Source organism: Ambystoma mexicanum, chromosome 2p (genome assembly GCF_040938575.1).
Source record: "Ambystoma mexicanum isolate Mex_15411 chromosome 2p, UKY_AmexF1_1, whole genome shotgun sequence".
Lineage (NCBI taxonomy): Eukaryota > Metazoa > Chordata > Amphibia > Caudata > Ambystomatidae > Ambystoma > Ambystoma mexicanum.
This window is the reverse complement of record NC_090923.1, coordinates 562,588,552-562,614,841: the sequence shown is the minus strand read 5'-3', so window position 1 is coordinate 562,614,841 and position 26,290 is coordinate 562,588,552. Positions and strand designations below refer to the sequence as shown.

General features: G+C 44.6%; 1 protein-coding gene across 12 annotated transcripts in view; it reads left to right on the top strand.

Moving 5' to 3' along the window:
* The window catches only part of NPRL2 (NPR2 like, GATOR1 complex subunit), a 717,787-nt gene that overhangs the window by 317,570 nt on the left and 373,927 nt on the right, over nucleotides 1–26,290 (top strand). For all 12 annotated transcript variants that reach the window (XM_069644051.1, XM_069644050.1, XM_069644042.1 and 9 more), the window contains one exon: nucleotides 3,448–3,584. In XM_069644051.1, the coding sequence (XP_069500152.1) occupies nucleotides 3,448–3,584 (137 nt within the window). The remainder of the gene's footprint in view (nucleotides 1–3,447; nucleotides 3,585–26,290) is intronic.

Here is a 26,290-nt window from a genome sequence, read left to right as displayed (position 1 = left end):
CTCAAGACTAGACTATCTACGAGTGAACAGTTAATTTCTTAATAACTTAACCCAACTTGTGTAATTTAAAGTAGATGTTTTAGAGTGTGCTTGAGAGCGCTGTCACGCACTGTAAGCATGCAGAATTAAAAAACCTAGGTAGGGCTTAGCGGTCCCGTCACAGTAAACTACCTGAGCAATGGGCATCCAAAGGTATTTTATGTCTACTTTTAAACCTACTATGAATGTTCTTGGCTCGCCTTTTAATATGCCAAATAATAAAAAGCTCTGCAGATTTTGTAATTCATTGAATATAGAAACAGTTAAAAACCTGTATTGCAAACAAATGTTCAATGTAACCTATAGAAATATAAAGACATTTGGTCGCCTACGTATCCCCTAGGGACAGAATTCCTCTGGAACAGTCTGATATTGTCAAGGATGGCACTCTGTCAAGAGTGGCACAGGGCACCCAGGTAGGTTTTGGGTGGCTGTGGTGATGTAAGGTGACAGATGAGCACACACAGCAGGAAGCTCAACAAGAAAGAAGAATAGGCAACAGTAGCTGTGAACAAAAAGGGGCAGGGAATACAAAGGTACAAACAAACTGGATTCCCTCTTGGGGTGTATGCAGAATGTGAAAGAGTGTTCCACGGACCTTTGGAAACTCCAGCCTTCTGCACAGATTGCTATTACAGGGGCCCACTCTGTATGCTCATGGCTGGGAACAACAGCAGTGGGTGTCTGTACCTGAACCCTAAGGCACGAACAAGGTAACAGTACTTCACAAGACTGAAGCCAGTACGGGTCCAGCAGGAACCAAACAATGACACGAAGTACAACACTGAAAACGTGACAAGGGAAGGGGCAGAGAGAGGTTGCCTGCAGGAAACCAACAGTCAAGCTCTGTACAAAAGATTTACATAAGACACAAGTGAAGAAAAGAACAGAAATATACAGGGAAAAGGAAGTCAAAGAGAACAAGGTTCAGAACAGAATCCAGAAGAAAGGAAGGGCAGAAACCTAGTATCTGACTGTAGGGAATGGAGACCGGAAACTGTACACAGAATAGTAGAACAGTAACTCAGGGCTGGAAAGACAAGAGAAAGCTAGCAGAAGGAAATGAAGGAAACAGTATAACTGAAATGGATTATCTAAGGGGAGGACAGAAGACTCAAGGAAGAGAAGGGCGGGGATCAAGAACAGGGGTTGCAAACAAGGAAGAGAGCAAGGGAACATAACCAGGAAACGGGGGGGGGCTGCAAACAAGGAAGCAGGGCTGGAGTAACGGATGGCACAAGGTGCAGGCAAACTGTTGAGGACTGCAGAGGACTGTAGTAGGCTGCGGACAGAGAGCCCAGAGGAGCAGGGCAGCAAGTAGTGAGCACAGAGGAGCAGCGCAGCGAGGCAGGGAGCCCAGAGGACCAGGGCTGAAGGCAGAGGAGTGTAGCAGGCTGCAAGACAGGGAGCCCAGAGGAGCAGGGCAGCAAGGAGTGAGCCCAGGGGAGCAGGGCAGCGAGGCAGGGAGCCCAGAAGACCAGGCCTGAAGGCAGAGGAGTGTAGCAGGCTGCAAGGCAGGGAGCCCAGAGGACCAGGGCTGAAGGCGGAGTGTAGCAGGCTGCAAGGCAGGGAGACCAGAGGAGCAGGGCAGCAAGGCACTGGATCAGAAGCAGGATAATACAGGAACAGTATACAATTCGTGGCTCAAGGCAAAAAGGGTCTGCGAGAACTCTTGATGCAAGAGACTGTGCTCCTGCAGGCAGCTGCTTAAATACAGCCCTGCCCTTTACTGAGGCAGGCTAATTGGCAGCACCTGGAGCAACACACCTGAAGGTAATCTGCCTCCTCCCTCTCTGGTCCTGAGAAGGTGGAAGCAGCACTGATCGCTAGGGTTTCTGGGGATTGTGATTCCAATGCTGATGAATGGGAATAGCCAGGAAATAACTGTAGCAAGGTGCATTATGGTACATGTAGTTAGCTGAATTAAATAAGAAAGTACCAAATTCGTGCAAATGGAAATTAAGGACCAAAGTGTGAATAGGGGTTGTTCAAAGAGTATTATAAAGATACATGAGTTCCAAATAGTCCAGGATGGTTGCCAAGTGTGCGCCAGTGGAACAGGCATGAATGATATCCGTGAACCATCTGTCATTAATGATAAAGTTGGGGAAAGCACCTTTCCAAAGAGAATCTTAAATATGAAAGCTAAGGTGAAAGTGACAGAAGAGGAGAATAGGCAAAGAAAAAAGTACTAAGATAGAACAACTATGGATGGTGTTGAGATATTTTAAGAAGGATGTAAACGGTCATAATTTGTTTTTATAATGGGATGTTTTTATAATGGGATGTTTTGTTAAATAACATTTTTTATATAACACTTTTTTAATATTTACAGTAGTCTTCTTTGGTTCATTGTTATTCTATGTAAAAATGGCGAAACGTTTAACAAAACCAAAACACCAGACAAAATAAATGCATAAGGGTATATGCTTTTTGGGGAATCTGAGGACACTTGAAAGTACTTTCGTCTCCCCCTGGCCTCTGAATATTGAAATTTAATAGGGAGATTAGCTGATGAGACAAATAGCACTCTTAGGGGAAGAGTGGGCCACAGTCTTCGGGTTGAATGTCAGGACCACAATCTGATCTCCTACACAGTTATCAAGTCCTTTTAGAGCATTTCGGGGAGGGCTGTGACATTGGGGGGGTGGGGGGGTATGTGCCCCTTTGAGGCTGTGCGGGATTCTCAAATTGCCTTCATAACAACCATTCTCCACACTCCCTCCCTGTAGCGAGGCTGCATTCTTCTAAAGAGTAGCTACACATTGCACCCATGGCTCATATATGGCTGCACCCATGGCTCATATTATAAGGCATCATGCTGTGACACTGCTGTTAACACATTCTGCGCTAAACCTTTATGCTCTAGGAATGAGAGCGCAAGGGAGACTGAAGATTAGAGTTGAGTATGAGCTAGTATTGTCTGTGTGTTTTGGGATGGAGGCACTCATTGGCTGGTTCCTGACTGCTTCGAGTCTGAAAACCTTTATTCCTCCAAAACTCTCAGCTTCTGTACTCTGTAGCTGGTAGCCATCAAAATCACAGGCAGTTCAGTCTGTCGGGCTGTGTGCTCTGTTGCACACCCGCATAACACGTGTGATGTTGTGCGATGAGCTGCGTATGTTTCTGATTCAGCAAATAATAATGGCACTTGCCCTGATAGAAATGGGCAGTGAAATATTTCCCAGTGATGAAAATAAGTGTCCCTTTTGTGAGGAGGCTTTATTTACATACTCGTAGAACTTTTCACACTGTCCACTTTGATATTGTGAGATCTTTTCTCAGCTACATATACACATTTCTTGAGACACTCATGATCGATTGAGTATTCACTTTTGTGTCCTACCACCATGGTGTGAAACTCCACTACCATCCACCTAACAACATTATCTTCCTCACTCTCTGCAGATGAGTCAAACACCATCCACCTGAAAGTGATTGAGCAGCGGCCGAGCCCACCCATTGTGCAGGAATACGACGTGCCCGTTTTCACAGAGGAGAGAGGTGACTTCATCAACTCGCAGTGGGATCTCACCACACAACAGGTAGGTTTAGATAGCTCCCTTCTCTGTAAGTGTTTGCAGACCACCCACCTCTGAGCTGGTGTGTCCAGGTATCTGACCTCGCAGCAGGTGTTTGACGGCAGTGAACCTCCCACCAGGCATCCTAACAACCAACATTAATTGTCAGCAACCAGGTACTTACACTGTTTTCATTGGTCCTAAACCTCCACAACAATCTGGATTCTTGCTCTAGTCAGACCACACGCAACGCACATACACAATCCTCACAAGGACCAGTGCTCTTATTGCATCACTACTGCAACCAGCACCCTTACTCTATCCTACACTCTTTGCAAAGCCACAGTGGACAAGATTTCCACCAGTGCCAGTGATCTTACCACATTCCCAGTAGTGACATGTTATTATTTCGGTTCTGATGCATCTGTATGTCTTTTTATCAGCAGGAAAAGGCCCTATATTTGCAAAATAAAAAAGGTAGAATGGCTTTTCCCCCCTGTATAAAGTAACATTTATAATAAATGTCCCAATAAAACTGTTAGCTTTGTGCTGATAAAAAAACTGCCGGCAGAATGAGCACCAAACAAGCACCAAACAATTACATGGATCTATCTCCAGTACAGCCAGCTCTTACTTCACCCGCAACACAGCCAGCGCTTTTATCAGGTCCCTAGTATGGCAGCCTCTTACCTCTAGCCCAGCCCAGCTGGAGCTCTTACTTCATCCCCAACACATATGGCGCGCTTACTTCGTCCTCAAGAAAGACAGCTCTTACTCGGTCTCCTGCACAGCCAATACTCCTCATCACAGTCAGTGCTTTTATCACATTCCTAGCTCAACCAGTACACTTACACCCCCTCCCCCAGCAGACCAGCACTCTTATTCCATTCCCGGGACAGCTGGTGTTCTTACCTCATCCTCACCCCCGCCAACACTCGTACCTCAATCTCTACCACAGCCAGTGCTTACTTTATCCTCAGCACAAACTGCGTTCTTCACGCCCAGCATAGCCCCACTTTTACTCAAATTCCATTACAGCCAGTGCTGTTACTTAAAACCCAATACAATCCGTGCTCTTGCTGCATATCCAATCCCCTTTATCACATCAGCATTGTGTAGTCAATGCTCTCTGGGAAATTATCTTTCGTGAGAGAAAAAGAAAATTGAGTGAAATCCATATCCAATTGGATGGGGTCGGCAAGTAATGAAAGGTTAAGATAAGAGATGGACAAGACAAAGGTTGTACTTTCTTATTGAATTTTTATAAATACCAGACTGATCCTCCTTTTACAGCAAGTCCTAAAATGGTTGGCGGAGTCATTGCCCGGGGTGTTGGCAAACCATTGAGATCTTACTCTCCTCTCATGGAACTGCAGAGGCTTTGCCCACCTATTGAGATCAGGGCGCTCAGTCGATTTGTTAAACATAGTTGCATTTGTCTTCAAGAGACTTGGGCAATGGACCCTTTGATACTAGATGGTTTTGCTGTGTGCCAGTCATATGCAAAAAGGGTAGAAAGAGGTCGCCCTTTGGAGGCTTACTTTTGGGGGTGGCAAATACGTTGGTTTCTAGACGGTTTAAATGCAACCAAGAGAATAATCTGGTTGCAGCTGAGGTGGAATATGGTCGGGAGAACATACATGGAAGATTTCTCCTTGTAAGTCTCTATAATCCCCCTGGAGCAGTGTCAAGGCAACAAATACAAGATGCTCTGCATGATCTAATGGCACCTTGGTTGATAAAGCTAGGAAACACAGCCTTAATAGTTGTTGGGCACTTTAATTGCCTCATGACAGGGGAGGGGGGAACTTCCCAGAACCCTAAGCTGAAAGAGAATTGTGAAATGATCCATGCCAAGAACGATGTGGAGGGGCTGGGATGGGTCCAACTGTTTGACTCCTGTGAACTAGAAATGATCAATAATGTTAGTGACTGCCCTGGCAAGCACACATGGTCTAATGGTGCAATCTGTAGCACACTAGACTACACATTTGTGTGTCCAAAAATGCAGCTTCATGTTGAAGACATGGAAGTGATTCCCAATAAATGGAGTGACCATGCCATCCTCTGGTGTGCCCTCAATGTTCCCAGTAGTGGTCCTGTAGAAAGGAGCATAGGTGAAATAGATGTTAATAAAGCAGGGACAAGAATTAGCTGCTCTGACAAAAACATAAACCAGGCAATAGAAGCGCTAGCCACCAAGGGATCTTTTGAGCTTCCTGACTTTAAGCCATGTCTATGTCAGTCATTCAATTGAAGATTGGATCCTTGCATTTTCTGGTAAACGCGCTGCATCCCCTATGGGGCTAATGGTAAGAGGGGAAGGAAAGATGCTACCCTTCAAAAAGGAGATAAGAGATGCAAAAAGGGGTCTTAGAGCTGATCTCCGTAGCATGAAGGTAAAGAATATACCAATGGCATTATATAATGATAATGTGAGGAAAATCAAGAATGGATATAGAGCTACCATCAAGAGCATAAAAAAGGCTGAGAGAAATCGAGCATATCAAAGAGTAGTGCAGACCATTTGCTCCAAAAATTCACGCAACATTTGGTCACTGCTAAGTGAGGCAAGGGGGGCAGTGAAAGGTAATTTAGTTAACCCAATCTGTGGAGTAGAATGGGTAAAGTTCCTTGAAGAGCGTAACTCAGTGTCCGATGTAGATGTCACAACATCAGTGAGTAGAGCACTGTTGCGTCCACCCATAGATGTATGATGCAATATTGAATAAAATCAAACAGTTAAAATCTTCAAGAGCTCCTGGTCATAATGGGTTGGCCAACATAGTCATCAAGAGCCACCCAGAGTTCTGGGCCAGCCTGCTAACTATTTTGTTCGAGAAGATTTTGGCCCAGGGAAAGATACCCTATTCCTGACAACCAGCAGTCTTAATACCCATTTTTAAAAAGGGAAATCGGTCAGATCGTAATAATTATAGGCTAACATCTATGTTGGACACAACAGGAAAATTGTTGGCATCATTATTGCTCAAGGAGTTGCAGAAATGGGTGGACGACCCCAACATCCTATGTAAATTCCAAAGTGGGTTCTGACAAGGCTATTCTACCACCCATAACCTTATGGTGATGGACATTCTACGCACTACGGTGCGCAGTAGGGGGCAGCCTCCGCTTTATGCTTTGCACATAGATTTCAAGGCTGTGTTTGACTCCATCCCCAGAAACCGCCTGTGGTTAAAACTGGAAGACATGGGCTGCCCGGAGGGACTCCTGTATTACCTCAGACTTCTGCATCAGAATACTTTAGTCAGACTTAAATTAGATCATGAAGGACATATGACTGAAATGGTGCGGCAGAATAGGGGAGTAAAGCAGTGATGTGTCACTGCGCCACTTGTATACAACCTGCATGTCTATGACATACCAGCAGCAATAGCAGTAGCTAAAAACTGTCCCCCTAAAATTGGCGAGGCCCCTTGTGCGTGTTAGCATACGCAGACGATCTGGTCATTCTGGATAACACTATAAGTGGGCTCCTGACGATCTGCGTTAGCATTATGGGAATACGCTAATAGCAAATGCCTAACTATCAATTTAGAGAAGACCAAAGTGCTGAGATAGACTAGCAAAAGCGTAACACATAAATATACTATATGCTCCCTCCTATCGATACCTGGGGGTTGAGTTTAAGCCCAACGGCGACTATGTTATATGCAGACAAACACGCATTACCAGAGCAGCACAAGTTACTGCACTGATTTCCAGTTTTACGAGTAAGCAGGGTGGCTTTACACTATGGGGCATGCACCATTTATACATACAAGTGATTATCCCGATAACATATGGCCTAGAGGCCCTTCTGACTTTTGATTTGTCATGGCTTCAGGTCATTGAAGGGAAAATTTGGCATCAGGTCCTTGGTCTACCTCCTGTTGTTCCTATGGCCCTAATAAGACTAGAACTAGGATTACCATCCCTAAAAGCGATAGTCCTAAAGAAGAGGACAGGGTTCTTTTTGAAGATGATTAGTGGAACAACAAACCCACTCCTGATGGCAGTCCACCAGGAACTAGTTAAAAACCATACCACCTGCTCACTATATGAGTCCATGACAACATTTCTAGCGGAAATAGGCTTGCCTTGCAGAGGAGTTAGATACTCTGATGAAGTGCAGAACGCACTTGGGAAGCGTGTTGAGTTATGAGATTGTTTAGAGAACTTTGGCCACCTCAGTACGTTAAAGAGCTATCAGTTTGTTCAGTACAGACTATACACCTTTAAGAAGCCACAGGCATATCTGAACCTATGTCCATCTAAAAGGCTCAGGCGCTTCATCGTCTTATTTAGAATGGAACAACTACCAACAAGGATGGTTATGGGGAGTAGAGAAAAGATTCCTATTAAAGAGCGAGTCTGTCGTCTATGCAAAGCATCGGATGCATTGGAGACAGCCAAACAGCAAACGCTGCAGTCTAGTTGTTGGGAAATGAGTAAGCAGACCGAGAAGTTTAAATATTGACTGATCACAGCCGACAGCAGGCAGGAGAGAGGAAAGCTGCATACGCCGACATCACCTTGCAAACCATAAGCTGGCTGGGTACCGTGTTGAAGGCAGGAGTGCTGTTGCAGAAGTTAGTAAAGCAGACCGGACGGAGAAGTGAAGGTGCGGGCAGTCCACCGCTTGGAGAGTGAAGACTGCGCATTACAAAAACTGACACCAGGGGACTACAGCGCTAGAGGAGGCGTACGCAAAAGCAGTACAGCAAGGCAGAGAGGAACAAAAAGGCACGACAACCAGTAAGCTCCGGGAAGAAGTTACCGGGTTGTCAGTGACCAAAGGTTGCTGTGTAGAAACAGAAATAGCTGGTAAATGTAGAATAGACGGATGGGTTACTGAGTTATTAAATAAAGGGAAACGCTTCATAAGGACGCTGTGAGCAGAAAGTAACATCATTAAAGCCAGAGAATTTAGTATACAAATTGTTAATGGATTTTTAAACCCTAATTGGAGGGAGGAAAGAATAACCCATATGACAAAGACCTGGCAAGTATTTGAGTAATTAATTGTTTATGTAAAAAGGTCCTAGCACAAGAATTCACCAGGTGAAGCTAAAGATTTGTGCAGTAAAGTGTTTGTATAATAAGGCCCTTGTCAAAGGGAATTCCAGGTGACATTGAATATCTTTAAAGTAACCGTGTCCCTGCAAGAGAGTAGACCAGATGAAGTCAAGTAATTGTAAAACAAACTGTTTATACGATAAAGTCCTGGCAGGTGAGTATACCAGGGAAGGTAAATGTTTAAGTAATGAAGTCCTGGTAGGAAGGTACACCAGGTGAAGGTGAAACAAGTGTGCAACGTGACCTCTTATCAAAGACACAAACACAGGAATGTCTTGTGATTACCACAAGCACTATTAAGGAAGCTTGGAAATATGTACCGGGCATGGGTTATTGGGTGCTCTGCACAACCATCACAAAAGTCTATGAGCAAAGATCTATGAGCAAATGAAGTTAAATTTAACAAAATGAATACCAATTTTTGAATGACATATGTTCTTGTTTGTTTCACCTCATGTCACACCTACCTGCCCTTAAATTATAAATTGTTTCCTTTCTGCTATTGTAACCACATGTCATATTTCTGACACGATTCTGCACAAACCAACAGCCTTGAAAATGACCCAGTGTCGAAATACGTGTCAGCTGTCACAAGAGAATAAATCTGGAGCAGAACAAATTTTGAATTTTCTAATTTATGCATTGTACTGAAGATTTCTGAGACATATTGAGTGAATTAGCGAACATTACTTACTGGCACAACACGACTCACCGGCACAAACAATTAACCTTCTCGTACCCAGCCTCGCTCTCGTGTGCCTGTGAGTGCCACCTTTTATCCTGACGGGGAGTGTTAACAAGTGGCAGGTGTGTGTAGTTAGGATTACATGCCTGATTCTGCCTGGTCTCATTAAAGGGACAGAGCCATTGCAAGTCAGTAGAGGTAATCTTCCTGGCCCCAATCCTCATCTTCCTCGGCTCAGTAGTGTTGTCAGTGAGAAGTGGGGAGGAATTATGGGAGATGTAGTTTTCCATAAAATAGGTAGGGATAGGTGTTAGATGGGTTATGGAAAAAGGGGGATACCATGTCTCACCATCAGGTGCTTTTCCCCCATTCCCGAGGACCTCCCTAACAAGGTGATCCTCCCTCGCTTGTCCACCCCCAAGGTCGGGATCCAAAAGCGATGGCCTTTCCCTGGCCACCTGAATACAGGATCCCGGGGGGATAGGTTGTGAAACACCCTATGGTTTTTCACATATAGAACAATTCCAAATGTTGTGGGAGACCTGTCTGCCTGGGCTGGGGAAACTCAATCCAGTCTCAATTTCGACCGAAAGAGGAGAGTTCCCACTACCAATTGAGCATAGCAAGATGAAGATAGTCTGAAAATGTCCAAGTCATGAAGCAGGCATACAGCAACACGATTGGTTGCGGGTGGTGCATAGAAGTTAATTCAGCAACACCACCCAGGGATCCTCAGGAAGTCCAGGGTGATAGAGGGTTGAAACCAACCGCCAGCCAATACATGATGCACACAAGTGGATTTGTTATGCTTCTGATGAATGTCCGGCATATTTAAGCCTCAAAAGGACAGAAACTTGTATAATTTGAGATAGCATCACATCGTGTAAATTGGTGTTTAGTAAATCCACACTAGCGTAAACCAGGTCCTTGTGATACTGGAAATGATGTTCATTGTTTAACTGTATACAATTTGATGTTTGGTTTGATTTTTGTACCAGATCATTTGGGTTTTATGCATTAATTTTTTTTTTGTTTTATGCTATTATTAGTGTGTGTTACTTAATAAGGTTACTAATATGTGTAATAAAATGGAGAAGTAATGTTTACCTTTTATTAAAAATTGGTATTGAGCAGTAGGTCTATTATTTGTTTCAGACCAACCCTACGGTTTGAGGAGGAAAGAATACACCCCACATAATACCTTCATTTTGATTGGTCAAAATATGTTTCCCACGAAGTAGGAAGGCATCAGACCCCCCTTGTGGGATTAGCCGATGTGAGATTGGTGGGCTTATATTGATGACATTATTATCCAGAGTAGATCATGGGAGGAACACCTACACCATTTATTTTTGGTTGTCAGAATCCTAAGAAAAGCAGGCCTTACAGCAAACCCAAACAAGTGCAACTTGGCACAATCAGCTGTCCAGTACCTTGTTTTTTTGTAGGGAATGGGCTTGTTCTGCCCCACAGTGAGAAAGTAAAGGCAGTACACCCTGATAAGCAAAACAAAAAAAGATCCAAGGGCTTTTCTGGGGTTAGTGGAGTATTCTAGGTGGTTTATTTCCAACTATTCATCTATCACCTTACTGATAAGCTGGAAAATGCTGAACCCCTGAAAATTAAATGGACCCCTGAAGATCAGACTTGTTTTGATAAACTGAAAGATATTTTATGTAGTGAGCCAGTGCTGAAGGTGGCCAGCTTTAATAAAGAGTGTATCTTGCAGGCTGATGCCTCACATGTGGGATTAGGAGCTGTTCTCTCCCAAAGTCATGATGGCATCAAACACCCTATTCTCTATATCTCCCTAGAGAGAAAGGCTATGCCACAATTGAGTTAGAGGTCTTTGCTATAAAATGGGCAGTTTCATATTTGAAATATTATCTCACTGGCAGGAAATTCAAGTTAGTCACTGATCGTTCCCCACTCACAGGGATGAGTCTGCATAAAGATATTAATGCACGTGTCATGCACTGGTTCCTAGATTTGCAGCCCTATTGTTTCACGGATGAACATCGGAAGGGACCTGAACTGGGGAACGTGGACTTCCTTTCCCTTTTTCCCTTAGAAACTTGTGGGAACCAACAGCATTAGGGGAAGGGTATTTGATGAATCCGAGGATGTCATCACTCCTTTTCCTGTGATAGCCTCCCCCAGGTCGACAGGGGAAGGCAATCGCTACCTGATACTTACCCAGGGGGTGGCTATATGATGAAGGACCACCAGGGGGAGGTGACTCTCAGGGAGACTCAATGACGTCCTCAGAGAAAACTGCATGCCCTCCTTTCCCTTTCAGGGATGTCTCCTCAGCCCCTCATGCCTTAATGTATACTGTCACACTTATCCCCCACTTCTGTATAAAGCTAACCTATTTGAGCCCCAAACTCCCATTAGGGAATCCATACTGCTGACTGGGCCGAGGAAGAGGCAGAGAGTAGTGAAGATTAAAACTAAACAGTAAAACGGTACTCCAAGAACACAGGATTGACACAATTGACTCAAGGTAAGTTTACCAAGAGCCCCACAGTACCTGGAGAGTGAAGACGATGATGCATCTGGGTGCCTTTCTGGTGCACGGCTGCATATCTGGTCTCCTTGTCCTCATGACGAAAGGGGAGACCCTGGACGGGCTTCTGCAGCAGTAGTCGAGAGAGGGACTCGACGGCAAAGAATTCTTCTTACGCCCACGTTGGTGTGTGGTTTTGGCTCCTTTTTATCAGCAGCAGCGAACGATCACCGAGAGTTGGCATCTTCTCCTTTAGTCGGTCCTGCACTCACCAGAGGAGAGGATTCTTGCTTCTGGAGGTCCACACGAATGCCACCGAAGTTTCGGCGAGATTCGTCAACAGTAAGATGATGCACTCCAAAATGGTCACGGTACCCCGGGTTATTGGGATTCTGCAACCCTGGACGGTTGTAGGACGTTGGGGGACGGCTCAAGTTGATGATTGTCTTGAGTCTTGTTATGCCTAGCAGCCCACTTGACGGAGCTTCCCTGTCGATTCAAAAACGGGGTCAGGACAGGAGCGGTACTTCAGCTGTGCTTCTGCAGGTGCTGGAGGTGCTGCAGGCGTTTCTGGTCATCTTCGGAGCTTTAGTTCCAGTTGTCGACCTAGCCTTCAGTCCCAAAAGCCTTGCCTTTTGTGCAGGAACCCATTCACTCAGTCCTATGGACTTGTCAATCACCTGGGGGTGGCTGTCCTTGCAGGACAGCCAGCCACTCAGTTCAAACTGGGTTGAGCCAGGCATACCTACAGACAAAGGCCAGAGAAGTTTCTGGCTCCTACCTCACTTCCTGCCTCAGCAGGCACACTGGAGCCTGGGCAGGCTTCACAAAGGGATCGCTCCAAAAGCAACACCCATCTGGAATGTTAGAAGGGCCAAGAAGGGACACACAAACGAAAAATGGCGATAAAAGAAAACTGGGGCCATTTTGGGAAAATGGTCACCCAAGGGTGCGTTACTGTAGCTGTGGAAACAGCCTGCGAGTAACTTACACACAAATGGTAGAAAAATGTATCCACTGCCACCAGCCATTTAAGTGTGTCTGTTACTGTAACTAAAATGTTACAGGAGCAGTGGGAAAGGAGTTCCTGTGTAACCCCTCCAGCACCCCACATAAGGTGGTGTGTGCTGATCCCACAAAAGAAAAGGTAAGATAAAAAGTATCCTACTATCCTTGCTAACAGTCGTTCTCATGGGAGAGCAAAAAGAACGAGTGGTCAAAAGTCTCACTCACTCAGGAGAACAGATCAAAAAGATCCCAGAAGTCCAACAAGTGGTCTCTCAGGATAAGAGGAATTGGCACAAGAACTGAAAATTCTCCCTAACAATTCAGAAACCAATTGTAAAACCACTGACACAAAGAAGAGTGACTAAGTAAAGAAGATTACAAGGACTGGGCAGCAAACGCTGCAGTGCTGTTGTTGGGAAATGAGTAAGCAGACCGGGAAGTTTAAATACAGGCTGGTTGCAGGTGATAGCAAGCAGGAGAGAGTAAAATCTGCAGACGCCAAATCAACGTGTGAACCGTAAGCTGACTGGGTACCGCGTTGAACGCAGGAGCGCCGTGGTCGAGGTCTGAGAAGCAAACCCGATGAAGGAATGGAGAAACAAAGATGCGGGCGGTTCACCTTTTGGTGAGCGAAAGCCATGGAGACCACACATCACGAAGACCAACACAAAGGCACTACAGCGCTAGAGGAGGTGAACATGAGAGCAGTACAGCAATGCGGAAGAGGAACGAAAAGGCACAACAGGCAACCGGTAAGCCCTGGGAAGAAAGTAAGGTTACCAGGTTTTCAGCGAACGAACGGGTTACTGAGGTATTAAATAAAGTGAAACTCTTCCTAAGAACGCGACGGACAGAAAGTAACACAATCATTAAAGAAGCCCGAGGATTTAGTATGCAAGTTGTTAATGGATTATTAAACCCTAATTGGAGGGAGGAAATAATAACCCAGAGAGAAGGCCAAATGAAGTCAAGTATTTGTACAATAAATTGCTTATACAATACAGTCCTGACAGGAGAGTATACCAGGTGAAGGTTAATGTTTAAATAATGAAGTCCTGGTAGCAAGGTACACCAGGTGAAGGTGAAACAAGTGTGCAAAGTGACCTGGCAGAAGTATGCTCAGGTGACGATTGATGTTTAGAATATTGTATAGACCTGCAAGGGAAGGTTCTTGGCTCAATGAACTATTGGGATATTGGGAAACTATAAAGAGAAGAGGGAAGTCCTTAGGAGAAGACCTATCCCTAACAGAACTGTACAGTATTACAGTAAGAGAAAGCTTGGGGAAGGGAGCCAATTCCCCACAAGTGTTGAGCTGCTGAAAGTTAATACAAGGAGCCTAGGTAAGGAAGCCAATCTCTAGGGGGGGGGGGGGGCATTGTTCATGAAAAAAGTATTTCTGTTTCTGTTGAATTGGAGCTATTGTGTTGAACTTGAACATTTTAGCACTTGGAAAAGTCTAGAACAGCCGCCTTTACTGCTTAGAGTCTGAGGGCCAGAATAGGATTACGGACACAGGACAGACATTTTGTTTGGACATCTTGAAACTGGACAGAGTCCGTAGTTTAGTTTGAGGTAGGGAAATTCCTCCTAGAATAGGGATAGTGAGGCATTTTACAACAGCATTTATTTTAATAAACATATGCCTCCTCTGTTTCCGCATTCCTGGCTCCTCACAATAGTCATCCGTTTGTGGTGCTATGCAAAGAGACCTTGGGCCAGAGCTTTTACGAGTGGGGGGTGAGAGTGGGGGGTACACTTGTTAATTTTCTTTGTTTTCCCTAAATCGCTCCAGAAGTCAGTTAGCTTAAGGCCACAATAGCTTAATCCTGCAATGTTCCCATCATGTGTATTCTATAAAAAGTTTGAATCTGAGCCATTAAAAGGATGGCCATTTCCTGACTTGACAGTTTTGAGCACTCTTACCCTGAGAACCTCTTGTGGTATGACCGATGCAGCAGCTGTGGAAGGTATGCATTGATGTTCCGGATACCTAGCACTTTCATTAGTAGTCAAAAAGATGTATGACCCCTTTGGCAATAGACTGTAAACGTTACCCACTACCATGCCCCCAATTAGCTTTATTTTGGGAGTGGAGTCATTTGAAGTGGCTCATGCATCTAGTGCAGCATGGCAATTTGGAGAAGCGGCTAGTTGAAAAGACTGACAGATGTGGCATGAAACCAAAGTCGAAACCACTCCTTTTCCTTCATTGTGTGTTTGGTGGTCACATTTCCTTGATTCATGTACCTTCATGAGCCATTTCCACCCGATATTGGCGTGATTGGGCTGACATCAACCTGCTCCCATAATTCCCAGTCCATAGGTGGCCTCTTATTGGGGGCCTCGAGTCATGTATTGCACCGTATGAAGTTGGACCCAGCTTTACAATACAGAGTATACTAGGCGATTAGTGGAGCTCCACTCCAATTTGAGGGGTATTTCTGTATTTTGTGTGTTATGGGGCACTGAGCCTAGTTCTTTGGAAGGCCATGCACCATCCAACCCTGCTGTCATAATCCCTGGTGCTCTGCCCACCTATGATAGGGGCACAGGGTTCATGACCAATCATCAACTAGAATACCAGCTCCCTCAAGGCTGCCTTAGCCGGGCACCCGGCTAAGTGCATTGTCTAATAGTGACAACAATGTTCCAGTCTGCTTTGTCTCATGCCCTGCCCGCCCCATAGTCCCAGATACAGACCACTGATTGATCAGGTAAGTGACACCCCCTCACCCTGGATTGCCACCCCTGTTCTCCTACAACATGTGCTCTTATGATATGCACTGCTATGACGTGCTCCAATGGCACATGCTCCTAGGACATCGCTCCTATGACTCCTGTTTCTATGATGAGCACACCTAAACATTCTTTTTCGGAATGCGCTCCTATGATGCACACTGGCGGGGTTAGAAGGAGTCGGACACATTAAGGACATTTTGTCTGATGTCTAATAAAATGATAAGAATAAAGCCTATCTTTCCCTACTGCTAGAGGGTATCCCGACCTATCTAAATAAACTAAAGGAGCTTGTTGGTCGTCGAAGTCCCAAATTAATATGTCCATGGTCCAAACTAACATAACTGACCGTACCACTATATAACTTAAATGAGACCAAGAAAATGTCTCTTCTCCTGGTTGTTTCTTATAGAAATGTCTCTTCATTATTCCAAGGTTTTTATAGCAACATCTAAACAGTCTCTTGACACCCCCTTTTTAAGTTCTTGTAATTCGTTGTAGGGGTGTCAAGAGTAAGACAAGGACACAGTGGCATGTTAAGTTTCCCTAACTCTGAGGGGTTTCCCTGCCTCAACAGAACTAAAATGTCTGTGTCAGGTTGTTAAAGTGTCTCCAGTGCTGTGTCCACAATTCTAAACTGACCCTTACACTCTAAACTAAATACAAACTGAACATGGGGATTTCTCTTGAAGCTTCAAACATAGAAGTTATAAGGTGCAGAAAAGAAAAATAGTTGCCCTGGGAAAATGTTTTTTTTCCCTTCCCTTAAGTTTTGCCTGGTTTTTCCACAGACTTTCCGTTACTCTTCAAAATAAAGTCACAATCTTCAAGGACCCTGTACCAGACTTGACGTCGACAACATTGGCTCCTTCGAAGTCCTCTCCTGCCACTCTCCCCGACAGACACAGTCCCCTTCCATCTCATCTACAGATCACCCAAAACTGCCTTCATCTGAGACTTCACCGACCTGGTGACCACCATGTCCCTCACTTACGCAAACAACATCTTCCTAGGAGACTTCAACCTCCTTGGCAACAAGGCCACCAAACCGATGAAGGAAGCTCTCCTCATCCTTCTCGACACCCTCAGCCTCACACAACATACGAAAAACCCAACACATGAGAAAGGTAACATCCTCAACCTAATCATCACTGCACCTCCACTATAGATCTCATTTTCCAGCTTGACTGGTCTAACCAACTAGCCGTCACTTTCAACATCCTGCACACCACCCCAGTCAAGCACTCCCAGCAGAAACCCAGCAGACAAACCTTTAGGTCCTTCAAGAACTTCCCAGTGGAAGACCTCACCAATTTACACCATACATAGACAGAACACCCCCAACCGAACTGCGACTCTCTCCAGGAAGCACTCACCGCTACCCTCTCAGCCTCCATCAAGCAACACGCGCCTCTGAAACAACGCATCTGCAAACCAAAACCGTCAGCACCCTGGTACAAGCAAAAACTCCATCTCCACAAATGAGTCATCAAGAAACAAGAGACCCCTGGTGCCGCTCCAGGATTGCATTCGACCTGGCGCTCCCCAAGGAGCTCCGATCAGCCCGTCGACAACTCATCAACAAAGCCAAGGCCTCCTACTATCCAAATACCCTAGCAGAAGCCGACAACAAAATCAGAGCCCTCATCAAAGCGGTCAAGCAGTGCGGCAACCCACTACCCAAGCCTGCCATACCATACTCCATTGAAAAATCTACCACAATCAACACCTTAACCGACAAAATCAGCAAGATTCGCCAGCACATAGAAACCAGCTCTTCATCCACAAACATACCTCACGTCCCTCCTCGCAGAATCTCCACATAAAACATTCAAGACTCTCTCGATAGAGGACCTGGTAGAAACCCTGGCCGCCCTCAAAGCCACATTGTATACAAATGACATCCTCATAGCATCCATCCTCAAGACCCCTCCTCCTCCACCGAAGAAGCTCTCCTTCCCTACCTGGAGATCATCAACAGCTCCCTAACTTAAGACACCTTCCCATCGACACTAAACACAGCTCAAATCCTCCCTCTACTAAAGAAATACACTCTGGATCCCGGCAACCTAGGTAACTATTGTCCCCATCACCTATCTTCCCTTTGTAGGTAAGATCATCAAGAAAGCACAACTGCGGCAACACATTGATGCCAACAATCTCCTCCAAACCTACAAATCCACATCATTCAAACCCAGATGCAGCACAGAGACAGCAACCATTCAGGTGGTCGATGATACTCTCAACATCCTTGACGACGGCCACCCCTGCCTCCTGGTTCTACTCGACCTCTCAGCCGCTTTCGACACGGTAGACCAACAGGTGGTTATGGACAACCTACATTGTTGCATGGGGATCAGCAGCCTTGTCCCACACTGGTTCAAGTTCTACCTTGCCAACCGCGAGCAGTTTGTTCAGATGAAATCCTCTAGATCGCCAATGCTACCGCCATGAGGGCTTTTGAAGAGGATGCCAGGCTCTAGAGGCCAGAGTCCTGACTCCACCTGGCCAATGGGTTTGCCAGAGGGGGTTTTGGGCGAGGGTCGTGACAATGACACACACACACTCCTGACACACACACTTTTCTGACACACAATCTTGCAACACGTTATGTTATGTTGATTTATACCGCACACAGCTGCCATTTTCAGGGTCTGCAGGCTCTCATGTGGCTCTGTAAGGAAAAATAGGTTGGGTTGGTTAGTGAGGGAGAGAGGGATGTTGTTTTTATTTGTTGATGCATGTAGAACCAGGAGGAACTGGAGTCTGTGCCTGTGAGGTTTATGGGTGTGTTTTGTGTAGTGCACTGGGCTTGTTGTGTCCGCAAGGGCGGTGTCCAGTGTTTGAGTTGTTTGTTGAGATTATTTTGTTTGTAGCTTGGTTAGAGAGTAATGTGCGGTTTGTGTGTTTTGGAGGGTTGATTCACTAGCCCTCTGGGCGTGTGTTGTTGGTGGGAAGTGTGGAAGAGAGGAGATCTGCTTAGCGGGTTGTGGGTGATCTCTGGTATTTGTTATTGTTTTTCATTCTTTATTCATGCCTTGTTTCATTGTATCTGGCTTATGGGTTGTAGCCGCAGTCATTGCATGGGGTGGGTGTACAGCTCATGAGGGTGTTTGTTGTATAGTTGGTCTAAGTTTTTCTCAGTGAGTTGAATAGCCAGGTTTGTAGTAGTTTCCTGAAGGTTAGGTGGTCTTCCCTCGTTATTCTTTCCTTTGGGATCGAATTCCATAGTTTGGCTATCAAATAGGAGAAGGTGGTTCCTCAGAATGTTCTTTTCTCGCAGTGTATTGTTTCTATTTGGAGGTCGGTGCTATATCTTAAGTCTCTTCTCGTTTGGTATCTGGTGATTTTTGCTTGGATGAATTTAGCTCCTTGTCCGTCTAATGATTTATGAGCAATGCATAGGGCTTTGAAGTTGATACGTTTCTTTACTGGTAGCCAGTGTAGATCTCTTCGGGCCGGTGTGATGTGTTCTCTTCTATTTAGTATCAGGAGTAGTCTTGCTGCAGTGTTTTGAATGCGTTGTAGTTTTTTGGTGAGACGTTTGGGCACTCCTAGTTAGACTATTTGCATAGTCTTTCCTAGCTAATACCATGGAGATGATGGCATGGGTTCTGTGTGAGAAAGTGAGGTAGGGGAGGATACCTCTTATTAATCAGAGGAGGGGTAGACTTTTTTTGTTGTTATTCCGTTGACTTGTGGTTCCAAGGTGAGACCATTGTCCATGAGGATTCCTAGGTTTTTAATCACTGACTTCTCCGGGTGGGTACCCATGATCGGGGGCCAGGTGAGGTATGTGTGTGTTGGACTGTCTTCTCGTGGGGATTTCTGTTTTGGTTGGGTTTAGTTTGAGGTTGTTGTTTGCCATCCAGGCAAACATGCTGATATACTATTATGACACACGCTCTGAATCAATGTACACCTTTTATATTAAATGTACACGTATATTCAGAATATGTACATTACACTAGCTTGAGAATACATGTACAGCTTCTTTACAAAATCTACATGCAGAATATGCACATTACACACACTCTGACTTTGATGTCAGTGAATGTTTATCTTTCATTCGAACTGTACAAAGAGGCATATACGTTCGACAGTTTGTGCATTATGCAATTTACATTTGAAGACTCACATCAAAGTCGGCTAATTTTAATGTGTGTTTTCAGGAAATGTACAGAATGTACATCTTTGATACAAACTGTACAATGAGGCATATGTGTTTCACAGTTTGTACACTATGCAATTTACATCTCCTGAAAACTCATGTCCATGTCAAGGCTGACTTTCATGCAAGTTTTCAGGAGAGGTTAATTGCATACATGTACAAACTGAAAAAGTCATGTACACTTCTTGTATGTATTGAAAATTCACATCAAAGTTGCAGTTCACTTTAATGTGTGCTTTCATACGTTTAAGAGGCATACAACGCATGAACAGAATGTAGGCTAATTTTATACGCAGTCTCTACAGTTACGTGTGGGAGATTTTGTATATGTACACGATTGACACGTGCCCTGATGAAATGGTGCTCCTACGACACACTATTGCAAAACACACACGATCATACAACACATGCTCTTACGACTATCTCTCCTATGATGCATGTTCTGAGGACACGTGTGCCTATGACAGCCTCCCTGCCTCTCTGAACTTGAGCAGAACCATCTCCGATTCCGGAAGCACCTCAAGACCTTCTTCTTTGCTTCTGCCTTTTCTCTTCCTCTCCCCTGCTGATCTCCTGTCTGATACATGTACTGGTCACCTGGCAACCCTCTGAATTCGGGCCCAGGTACCTGCCTGTCCAGCTGCTAACCTGCGCTGCCTCTTGGCACCCCCACATCACCCTGCACTTGTGGTCTGTATCTGTAACCCTACAGTCCCCTCTCCTGCACTTCTTAGACACTTGTTGTCCGCACTTCTAACACACACTTGCCACCCGTTGGCTGCACTACTTGTTGTTTCCTGATTCCTTGTCCTGTACTTGTCCATCCTCCCACCCCCTGGCACTTCTCCCCTCCCTGCTTACCTGCACTTACGTGATCTGAATGTCACTAGGGCTAGTAATATAGTTGTTTTAGTTCTTCCTCTGTTTCCCCTCCCTTACCTTGTTGCCCCTTGAAACACTTGTATGTAGGCACGTTATAAATGCCATATCATATCACATGACACACGATACTATGACCCCCACTGTTAGGACACATGCTCCTACAAGACACACTCCTCAAACAAACAGTTCTAGGACACGCAGTTCTACAACATTTGCTCCTTCCACATCCCTACCGCACGCAATCCTACGACATGGACTATTACAACACACGCTCCCACATCACACGCTCCTACCACAATCGGTCCAACGAGACACGCTGTTCGGACATATGCTCCTAAAACACACATTTTAGGACATACAATCCTACGACTCATACCATACACTCTTACAACGCACGCTCGTACAACACACGCTTTCAACACACACCATGTGCTGTTATGTTATTAAGACAAACGCTCGGAATCAATGTTCACCTTTCATACAAAATGTACAGCTACAAGTAGAAAATGCAAAAGTTGTACTTGCATGCTACTATACATATGAAAACAGTTTGGTACATGTAGTTGTTAGGAAGGTTTATGATTTTGTATGTGCCATCCCCTCTCCTAGTGAGAGCCCCAGCACTTTTTACTGGACTTTCTTTCAATCTTGAATGAGTGGAGCCTTTTTCCCCCCTCATTCGTTCTTGTGGGCTGTGTCTTTTGTAACTCTATTCTTTGTATTCTACCTGTACTATGGAGCCTGTCTGCCTCACAGCTCGTAAAGGCAACTGTGTTTTTACTACTGCAGCAGAAAGCTCCTTATGGGCAGTGTTGCTTGGGACCCTTAGGGTCCTCCTTTAAGATTCCTTTTTCTATATCCTCGAGTAACTACAGTTCTTAAAACTCTATAGTTTGAGAGATTGGCACACATCACCTTCAGTGGAGTGCCAAAGAGATACATAGTATCCCCTTTCTCTCTGCTCCTGTGATTTTATAGTGACATAGACAATTTCCTAGTTATGGCTGGTGGCAGTGGACGTATTCTACCAACTATTGTGTAGTTTCTATACCGCACGCTATGTCCATAGCCTTGGTAGTGCACAATAGGGGCTCCCAAGTACCAACTTGGGGTTGCCCTTCTTTTTTCGCCATTACTAGCATGGTTGTTCTTTGTTAGCCCTTCTTCTACCATTCTGGGAGGGGGACGTCAATGTGTGTTTTGCCGTTAGCAGGAACCCTTGGGTGTCCCTGCCTAGGCTCCAGAGCGTCTGGGCAGGCAGGACGTGGGGGAGGAGTCTTCCACCCCCCGGTCCTTTTTTGCCAGAGTGCCTGAATAGGACAAGCTCCCACAGGGGATCTGGCTGTCCTGATTGGACAGCCAAACGTCCCTTTTCTGTAAAATGCTGAGGTAGATTACTGAGGAGCATGCTGGAACTGTGTTAAAGGTGAGGCTTCTGGAGTGAAAAGCAAGTCGACCACTGGAAGCTGAAGTTACCCGAAGAAGACAACCAGAGACGCCTGCAGACCCGTTGCAACACCGTGAAGCGACCACTGCTGTCCTGACCCCGTTTTCTGTGCGACAGAGGAGCTCCGAAGATGACTACTCCTTCCCTTTGGCTGGTGAGAACAACCAGTCCCAAGACGAACTTTGAATTGAGCCATCTCCTGAGGTCTTAGGAGTTTCCAGAGCTGCAAAACCCCAATACCAGGAGACCTGCGGCCCATTTCGAGGGCATCGTCGTGGAAAGGCTGAATCTGTCCGAATCTTTGCTGAACCTGCAAGGACACTCCAGAGATCCGATCCAACTCGCCCAGGCCCCCTCATCAGAGCGTGCGACTGCAGGAAGCAAAGAAGATTGACCGGCAATCCATGTCCTTTGTTGGTGCTGCAGAAAAGCTGCCAAAACTGCGGAGCGAACCAAGAAGTTGTTGAAAGTCATGCCCCAGGTCCTCCCTCGAGACTGCTGTTGAGAGATCCCATCCATTGTTCTGCCTTCAGTCAGATCAAGGAATCCGGAGGTCGGGTCCAGAGCTGCAACATCGCAAAACATCCCGCACAAACATTTTCTTCTAACCTAAGATATTGTTAGGGGAAAAAGTATTGCTTACCTGATTCCAAGAAGTCGCTCCAGTGCGTTGGAGTGCACATAGAGATGTCCAGGGTCATCCCCTCTTACCTCCGACTCAACCCGCTGCTTGTGTCCTTTCATCGAATCCTTTAAAAAGGTCTCCCTTGTTAGTTGGCAATTTCCTGCTTCTAGAACACTATTGACTGGAAGAGATCCACAGGAACGCTTTGTTCTTCTGATTGTCAAGACTTAGAGCCCTCTCCGAACTGCTTTTAGCTAGGGTTGCATTTTGGGAACTAAAAGACTTACTGGGCAAAATAACACATGAACCTGGCTAATGTTACACTAACTAATAATTTTTCTCCCTTTAAGGGACTTTACTATGTGTTTGCAGAGTAAATGAATTACTGTATGAACTGTTAGAATCTGCAGGTGCGAATAATAACCGATAATACGATAACATTGGACCTCATTACGGGTCCGGCGTTAACCATGCCGGTAAAGCCGGCAGGTTGCCGTCGGACCCGTAAAAAATGACCTGCGCCTGACTAATTTTGTTAGTCTCCATGGGAATGGGGACACGGGAGCACTGGCACCGTTAACAAAGGTGCCGGTGCTTCTGTGAGTGAGTGCCGTCCCGCCCGACAGGTGTGACCCTGGCAGGTGGGACAGCACCCGCCCGCACAGTTGTACTGTGCCGGTGCGAAAACAACAGTGCTGGTAGGATAACCAGCGCCGTTGTTTCCGGACAAGCACAGTTGTAATGAGGCCCATTGTCTTTTCCCTTTCTAATGTTGCTACAAATTTAACCGCAAACAAACACACAGGTGATAGTGCCCTTTGAAGTGTATACTGAAGTATTCAGAAGTGTTCTAGTGTAAACGTCTAAAGTATTTAAAGTGATTCTGATGTATATATAATATATCATTTTATATAAATTGTAAGTGTAAGAGTTTCTTTGGTGTGTATGTCTAACTTGGGTTAAGTGTATTACCGACAGCTCACATTTTCCTCTTAAGATAAGCCTGACTGCTCTGCCACTCTACCAGGGTCCTGAGTTAGTTAAGACTGATACTAAGAGTTGGAGATCTACAAACTACTGGGATAGCTTACTAAAGTCGTACTACCAGTAGGACTTTAGGAAAACTCCCCTAACAGTAGTAAATGTAAAGTGTATGGCTCATATGCCCTTCCACAATACAGTCCTATGCCAATAACTCCTACATCAATCACTCACACGCTATACACCACACTCCCCACAAAAAAACACATTTTTAATTAAGAGTGTAGGTACATTTAACAAAAAGTAAAGTGTGCAAAGAGTATGAATAACAATCTTAAGGTTCATCTAACAAAAAGTTTAAAAAGTGTGGGAATAACACATTTACGGTACTCACTGTATACCACTACAAATTTAACCATGAAACTCCAGTATAAATACTTCATACAACTTCAAACAAAAATAATCCTGTAACCACAAAAAAAGTTGCATTTATTGGGGGAAAACAATTACGAAAGAGGTAAGGTTAAACCAACAAAAACAAAGTTTACAAACATTAGAAATAATAACGTTAAAGTAGAAACATACTTAACATTATCAAGAAATACATTTTGTATTAAAATCAAATATCATGGTAACCTTGACTCACCCACAAACTTAAAAGCATACAATATTACCCTAAAATAATATACACAAACAAGTAATTGTTTATGATGTAAAACTATTAAACTGTAGATTAAAAGTACACCTATAATAAATGTTAAGACCAAGTATAAAATGTTTTGTATCACATATATACAATCCTAATTCCCCCCAAAAGTGCAATTAAAAAATGAAATACAGATTTTTTAAATAAGTAAATTAACCATAAATGTACAGTAACAAAATAAACATATTTCAATATCATACTTTACATATAAAAATATCAATTAAATTATATGTGATCATTGCAAATATATAATTTAGTAAACTAACATACAAATAAACCATACACTAAACAACTCCAAACTATTAAAATATATACATTAGTGTTAGGCAGATTTTCATTTTTTATACACAATCTCCTCTTAATGTGTGTGTCCCAGCACGTTTTGCTGGACTGTTGCATTTCTGGTCTGTTCCGATTAGTGGGAATCTTTTTCCACACTCATACATTATCTTACCCTATCTATGGGATAATTTTATATTTCTTTTCATACATTTTACTTGAAGTTATACTTTCCTCCAAGTTTTATGGAATCTGTCTTTTGAAATTTGCAGCACACAGCACTCTGTGCAGTGTGGCTGATAGCCCTTTGGGCTTCCCATTTGATTATCTGTTCAATCTGTTAAAGGGGGATATTTGTATCCTTCCGATCTTTTCCTATTGTGAGATTAGCACACCCCACCTTATGTGGAGTGCGAAGGGCTGCCATAGTATCCCCTTTTTCACTGCATCTGTAACTTTTTGTTTACAGTGACATGCTAATCTGAATTGCTGGTGGTGTTGGTTTTGTCTGACATACTTTTGTCCAAGTTTTACTCCCAGGCTGTACTTACAGATGCAGTAGTGCACAGAAGGGTCACTGTTGACCCAAAATGGTGACAGTGTTTTTTTGTCGCCAATTCAAGAAGGCTGGTCCTTTCTTGGGTTGTCTTCTGCCATGCTGGGTGGGGAAAGTCCTGGTTTGACTTTCATTTTTGGCAGGATCCTTTTGTGAAACCCACCAAGGCTCCAGTGAGTCTGCGAGGACAGGAAATGGGCGAGGACTCCGAAATTCTGCTTTTCTTTGTCTACTGCTGTGCCAGCTGACCAGTTCCAACTGGGATGCTGCTGTGCAGAAAGGATACCTACCACCAAGAGTTTGAAGGGTGCATGGGTCAGGGTAGTGCTTGCGACTGGGTAGTGTGTGTGAATTTTGTTCTGTTAATGTAAATTGAACATGTGCTAAATGCGCCGTTATTTCTATCACTAATAGCAATCTGGAACTGATAAAGTGTGTCTTGAATGCTATTTTGCTAATTGCTGTGATCTGCGCTCTGCTGCATGTGAGGGTAGTCCACTCACTCTAAAAGCAGCCTTTAGTTTGCACGCTCACTCTGCCGTGATCTTCTCTGTTGGGGAAACTACATTTCCCAGTAGCCTTACGCCCCTTAAATCAGGGGAACAGGCACTCCAGTCATCGCCGGAATCGGCGTGCTGGCGTATTTTCCCGAAATTAGAAAGTGCTCCTATAAGGCAGTGCACCCGCGTTTTAGTACACATTATGTGCTAGTAGCAGCTCTTAACTCGCCTGGGCCTGCATCTAGCGTTCCTTAGGTTAGCTTCCTCTGGAATTAATATGGGTTATGTGAACAGTCTTAAAAATGTTCTCAAAAGACTCAGTGATTATCTATCGTGGACAAATATATATCTCTGAGACTAGATCCCTTGGGTGTTTCCTTAGGCCAAATCCACCGTGGTGGATAATGATGATTGCGCACAGGATTTAGGCTCTGACAAATGCAATAAGGATTCCAACACAAAGACGGCATTCCCTTTAACTAATCCTGGGTTACAACTGAGCGCTCTGCCTCAGACTATGCCTTTGATCGGACTCTTCCCTACCTTGAGCAATGCGCATTTAC